Source organism: Pteropus alecto, unplaced genomic scaffold (assembly GCF_000325575.1).
Source record: "Pteropus alecto unplaced genomic scaffold, ASM32557v1 scaffold100, whole genome shotgun sequence".
NCBI lineage: Eukaryota > Metazoa > Chordata > Mammalia > Chiroptera > Pteropodidae > Pteropus > Pteropus alecto.
The window spans coordinates 998,987-1,005,901 of NW_006430723.1; the positions used below are offsets into that span (position 1 = coordinate 998,987).

General features: G+C 42.1%; 1 protein-coding gene across 2 annotated transcripts in view; it reads right to left on the bottom strand.

The window, feature by feature from the left end:
- The window catches only part of SLC4A5 (solute carrier family 4 member 5), an 82,076-nt gene that overhangs the window by 42,723 nt on the left and 32,438 nt on the right, over positions 1–6,915 (bottom strand). For both annotated transcript variants that reach the window (XM_006905193.2, XM_006905192.2), the window contains 2 exons: positions 2,065–2,225; positions 1,113–1,268 (listed from right to left, as the gene is read on the bottom strand). In XM_006905193.2, coding sequence (XP_006905255.1) covers positions 1,113–1,268; positions 2,065–2,225 — 317 coding nt within the window. The remainder of the gene's footprint in view (positions 1–1,112; positions 1,269–2,064; positions 2,226–6,915) is intronic.

Genomic DNA, 6,915 nt, shown 5'->3' on the forward strand with positions numbered 1-6,915 from the left:
TGAAGCAATTTAATAGTCTGAACAAGATTAGAGAAAATATCTGTACTGTTAAAAGTGAGATAGATACCCAATCAATTAAATAGGTAAGGTGTTGTCGATGGCCTGGCTTCATCCCTGATTGCACCACTTACTGTGTGACCTTAGACAAGTGACTTAACCTCTCTGTGCCCCAGGCTCCTCATCTGTAAAATGGAGATGACAAGAACATTACCTAGTCACAGGGCTATTGAGAAGATGAGGAGGATAATCATGTACTCAGTGTCTGCAAGATGGTAAGTGCCAAGTATGGATCTGCTATTGTTATGATATGCTAAACACTTCCCCATTTCAAACAGTTCATCTAAAAAGATTCCTCAAGGCTCTTTATTTGGCAACTTTATCAAGTTTGTTCTGATTACTGCATTTATCTGACAGGCCCAGCAAGGCTAGCATCTGGGCATCTCAACTCTGGGATGTCAAGAGTGGAGGGTAGCAGGTTTGAGATGTGTGCATGGGACAAGCCATTCTCCCTAATGGACCAAGGCTCTGCTAATCGGAATGACACCAGCTGCCACATTTACCAGCCCTGGCACCCTTGAGAGGACCCAGTCCTTTCTACCACCTTGATGTGCTTTGGTTTCTGCCGAGGCTCTTGGCTCTTCTTGGGGGTCCGGTGGGAACAACTTCAAGCCCTTACTGTAAACACACCACCTCTACAGCATTTTGCAACCCTGACTGCACCAAAGAATTCTTAGAGAGCTTTATAAACTCCCTGTTCCCAGGCCAAGCCCCAGACCAATGGAATACAATGCTCCAGGGTAGGGCCTCAGCTTTAGAACATGTTTCACATCCCCAAGTGACTGCAAGATACAGCCAGGGCTGAGAACCAATTCTCTTCCTAGAAATGGTTCTGTTCCAGGTGGAGACAACACTGGGGTGTGCCTGGGTTCCTGAGGCCTGCCACTGAAGAAGGCTAAGGAAGCCCAAGACCTCAGAATTTCTCCAGGATCATAAAATCCAGGAAGCTTCCAAGTTCCAAGATTCTCCGGCCACTAAGGTGAGCTCACCTGGGCGCCAGGGCCTGACACCAGCCCTAGCATGCCCACGGCCTGCCATCATATGGCCCGACTCACTGGTGGTGGAGGAGACTGACTTTCCAATGTCGACCAAGGAGCGGTGGATGGGCTTTTTGGTTTGGTGACGGTGTTTCCTCAGAAGGACGTAGCTGACTCTCTCCCGGAGCTCCGGCCGCAGGAGGCCATCCTCGATTTGCTTCTCAATGACATCGTCTAGGTGGGAAACAAACATGCCTCATCGTGAGGAACAGAATGGCCAGGGATGTGGGGTCTCCAGTTCTATCTGTTATTTATGGGATTAAAAGTGAGCTAAAGGAGGCAGGGGATGTGGAAATAGTCCTGTCTTTGCCATAGACTATTGGAACTTGGGTAAATCATGAACCCTCAGCCTCCTCATATGTAAAAGGGTACGTGTGTGCTCGTGGGTATGTGTGTGTGCATATATCTATCAATTCTATTGTGAAAAGTAAATGAAACCATACACAACAAAGCGTTCTAAGAAGCACAGAAGTACTGTATTAAATGGTTTTAGTCCTAACATGAATTCTTTTTAGAAAAATATTTTGGGCAAAACACTTCTGGTGAACTTGAATGTGCTAGAACAAAAATCACAAACGTTTCAGAGACAATAAGGCAAGCCATCTTCTCCTTTTGGCACTCCACTGAATGAGAGGTAATTTCCTAAAGACGAATGATGAGCCCTTTACCCTGACGAGAAACAGGTCGCCATGGCAACAGGTGGCTTCAATCCACGCTAAGGAGCCGCTCTTCTTTTTGCTACGTTGCCAGATGGCATTTCAGAGGATGATCTTTTCCTCCATCGAACCTCTACGTATGACTGAAACTTGGAGCAACTGTAATGCCGCCTTGGGAGCATCAGACCCAAAGCCCTGTCTGCAGAATCAGGAAGGTTTCAGAGGTGGGAATGTCACATAGACCAAAGGTGGGCATGAGGCGGGAGGGGGAAGGGTTGCCCTGGTTTGCAGGACCTCAGTGGTCCTTGCCTCACCTATGATCTGTGGTAAGGAGCCACTGTCCAAATCAAGCAGCACTGTTCCCGTCTGCAGGCAGGTCCGGAGCTCGAAAAGGCTGTGCAAGGACAGTGTGGCCACATGGGGTTTACTCCAGCGTTCTCCTCCTTCCTCTACCTTTTCTTCAAACTTTATCCACCTGGAAGAAGTAAGGATGGGGTTCAGCATGGCCAGCACCCTCAGGAGGAGCCCCTAGCTGGGTCTCCTCAGGAGAGGGGTGCTGGCCTGCAAGCCACGATGTTGGGGCATTGGTTCTAGACTCACAGGCAGAGGATCTCTTGGCGACCCCCTCACTCTTTGTCCCATTCCTCACGCTCAGGGCAAAGTGGCATCCAGAGAATGACCATAAATGGGCACGAGGGATCTTTTTAGTGTGGTGGAAATGTTCCAAAATTAGATGGTTGCGCAACTTTGTACATTTATTGAAAACCATTTAACCGTACACTTAAAATGAGGGAACTTTATGGTATCCTATAACAACAAAGCTGTTTTTAAAAAAGTTTCAACTGGAACCTGGTTACCCGGGGCTGGTCACACACGTGTTCAGTGTCTGCTTTATGGCTGTGGTTTGCAGGGAGGAGCAGGGACAGCAGGGTCTGAGGTTTCTAAGTATCCACTCTGGATTTTGGTTCTGAATGTTCAGGTTGAAGTTCAAATGTCATCTGGGGAAGGAAAGAAATTAAACCAAGGATGTGTAGGAATTTGTCCTGTGTAGAAGCCTTGGAATCACAAGCGGGGTGGCGGGAGGCCAGGTGGGATGGCCTTGTATAGCTGCAGCACCCGCCTATGCCTCCCTTACAGAGGGCAGCACCAGGTGGCCTGGAGAACGAGGTCCCCTCGCTCAGCCCTGTGAGATGTCAACCCCGAATGAGTGGGGAGCTTTAAGCTATTCCGATCAAAATCCTAAGGTAGTATTTTTGGAACATGACTATCCAATTCTAAAGTTTCTCTGAAAAAGGGAGTGTCTGAGAATGGTTGGAGAAAGTCTCCAAAAGGAGAATGGGGATAGGACATGCTTCCGGCAGATGTAAAAACGTGATGAAAAAATTGAGTGATTAAAACAGTGTGATTCCAGTCTGGATACAGACAAGGATCACAGGACAACAGTCCAGAAACAGACTTGGGCTTCCACAAGAACGTGGGTTTTGATGGAGGAGTTGTTTCAAAGACGACCAACCTAAAAATAAGAAATTACTTTTCGCCGACTTCTCACCAAACGCAGTATTAACTTCTTCATAGATTAAAGTCTAAACATAAAAATAAATCTATAATGGAATATTATTGAGCTTTAAAAAGGAAGGAAATTTTGACACATGCTACAACATGGACAAAACTTGAAGACATTGTCCTAGGTGAAATAAGCCAGTCATAAAAGGCAAAGACTGTATGATTCCAGTTTTATGAAAGACCCAGAGTAGTTGAATTCATAGAGAAAGTAGAATGGTGTGTGTACCAGGGCTGAAGTGATCGGAGGAGTGGGTGTTCCTGTTTAATGGGTATAGAGTTTCAATTTTACGAGAGAAAATCGTTCTGGAAATAAATGATGGTGATGGTTGCACAATAGTATGAATGTACTTACTGCCACTGAACTGTACGCTTAAAAATGGTTAAAATGCTAAAGTTTATGTTATGTATGTTTTATCACAATTAAAATATATAAATACAAACATTTAAATCTATAAGCAAAAATATAAATATAATAGAAGAGAATATAGGAGAGTATTCTTATATTCTTGGCTGTGGAGATAGAATGCTAAACAAAATATAAAACCATAAAGGAAAAATGATTATATTTCATAACAAAAAAATAGACTTCTGTATAACGAAATAAGACAAATGAAGTTCAAAGAAATACAACATACTGGAAAAATATTTGCAACAAACAGAGCATCAAAGGACTGATACTTATAATATAACAAAACTCCTTTACACCAATAAGAAAAACTCAAATTATCCAGCTGAAAAGTGAACAATTCTGAAAAGACATAAAAATGGCCTGTAAACATATAAAAAGATGCTCAAGTTTACTAGTAATTAAGGATGTTTAAATTACTGCAAGTGAAATAACATTCTTCACTTTACGTATTGGCAAAAATTAAAAAGACTAAAAACTTCCTGTGTTGGTGAAAACAGGGGCGGGGGGTGGGGGAGTGAGAATTTAATTACTGAATGTATGTATATAGTATATGTATGTATCTATACACTGTATATATGTGTATAGTATATTACATATATACTATACATATGTACATACTGTATATATATAGTGTATACATGTATAAATGTATGTATATACTATATGTATTTAAATAAAATGCATATATACAGTGTATGCATGTATATAGTGCATGTATGTATACAGTGTATGTATGTACATGGTAGCAAAACAGCCTTCTTGGTGTGGGAGATTGGGCAGCTTCTTTGGACATTTAGCGTGCATGTCTTTTGACCCAGTGGTTCCACTTCTGAGAGATTATCACAGGAATATCATTATACAGCTGTACACAGTAGCATGAATACCAGGATGGTCACTGCAGCTTTCCTTGCTAGGGTGAAGAGATGGAAACCACCAGTTTTCAGCAGAGTCAAGGTCACATGCATTCCCTATGTTCATGATTCAGAATATCCCTCAGAGGCAAAAAGTCTGTGGATTAACCATGCATGCTGACAAGATAGATAGTACCATGTCAATATATCTCACACACACACACACACACACACACGCGCGCACACACACACCTTTGTGTGTGTGTGTGCATGTGTGTCTGAAAATGCCCAGTAGAAAATTTGGAAAGATACCTGATCAATGATTAACAGTGGTTACTTCTGAAGAGAGAGATGGGATTGCTGGCAAGGGATATTTAAGTGACTTTCACTTTATTTGGGTTAATTAGTATAGTAAGAGAGCAGACAATCAGGTTTCAAATCCCAGCTCCATTAATTACTAGTTGTGGACCATGGGCAAGTTGCTTAATCTCTCATCACCTTTGTTTCTTTTAGGAATAATAATAGTAGATAGCAATTACTGACACCATAGTATCTAAAAGACATCCTTTCATGTTTATAAAATTCATATCATTTTAAAGGCTCTTTAGTATTCTACATGAATGAATCATAATTGATATGAATAATCCTCACTTCGTGAACATTTATTTAGATTATTTCTAATTATTCTTCATTATAAACAAGGCTGGCTTGACTATCCTTGGCCCCTGCCCAATATTTCCTTGGATAAATTCTCAGAGGTGGAATTGCTGTGTCTGCATATTTATAAGTATATACGTTGTCAAACTGTTCTCCAGCAAGCTTGTGCCATTTTACACTTTCCCCAATGTTTAGGAGACCTCACATTTTTCTTTAAAGTCTCTCAAACTCTACCATTGTCATTCTTTTTCACCTTTGTTCATTTGGTAATTGAAAAATCATATCACATTTCTATTTATTTTGATTACTAGTGAGGTTGAAATCTTTTCCTTTGCCAGATTCCCTCTTTACACGATTGTGTGAGTACTTTGCATTATCAATATTTAACATCCTGACTTAATATCTTTATTTGAGACCAGTTAGCCAGGCACCTAGTGGGGCCTCGGGGGTTTGAATGAATACAGTGTGGGGAGGTTGGATTAGAGGGGACCTGGGAGGTGAAGACCTAAAACACGGGGTCTGGAGCAGAGACCACACAGACACTTGCCTGGGAGACTTAGCAGTGTTGTTGACTTTTTAAATGGAGAAATCTATTTGGGAGGGCATTATTTAAAATATGGTATATCTAAGTCTGCATGATACCAATACAAAGTTTTTTAAAAAGTGTATTAACATAAGAGTTTGCAAAGAAGAAATCAAAGGACAAGTCCAAATATTGTGGTTGAAAGGATGCTCACCTTCTCCCTGAGAGTCTTTCTTCTATTCAAGCAATCACATTCCTCTTTTTCCCCTCAAAAATACACAAGATAAGTTATACTGTTATCTTGCACTGAAGACCCTTTTGCTACTCCATGGCCTTACTTAATCCACTCAAAAGTGATATGTTCCAATGCATGGGTCACTTGACTTGATTTCTCTCTACATTGTCTCATAAACATCCTGGGATACATTCTCGGACAGCTCTCTCCCTGACATCCCATTCTTCAGCTTTTTGCCTTTACAAATGCACCTCCACCTGGAAGGAGAGGGTGAGAGCATGCCTCCTCTTTGAGACATCCTCTATCAACTCCAGATAACAAGAGCCATGGGTCCTCCCCACCTCCCAGAACTTCAACTGTTTGTACTGTGTTACTTACCCACAAAACAGCTCTATACACAAACAGATGAGGGCACCAACCCACTTGAGCACAGACTGCAGAAAAGCAAAGTTACCTATTCTCAAGTTCAGGGTAATATCAAAACTAGACTCCTACTACAGGCATCCCCTTGAGAACTCGATTTCCAAAAATTCTGAGATACTTGACAGCTTCACTAGGGACACCTCTTCAGTCCTCCTTGCAACTATTTTGGGACTACAGACGGTTGAAACAGCAAGCCTGCAACCTGGAACTTGAGTTTGTGTTTTTAATAGCTACAGCTAGAAATTGAACTCACTTTTCATCTTGAGTGGAACATGGAAACATGGAGGACCCAAGACCTGTAGCACTGTTTTTCAGCTTTGGCTGCCTATTAGAATTGCCTGGGAAGATCTTAAAAATACTGCCTGGATGTTTGCCTCATCAGGAGGGTGGCCTGGCCATGGAAGCTCCCAGGTTATTTGACTGAGTATTGAGGGTTGAGGAGCCTTTGCTATATAAAACTGTGCCTGCTTTGAGATAGTCTGAGATCCCAGTGTGGGCAAGCCA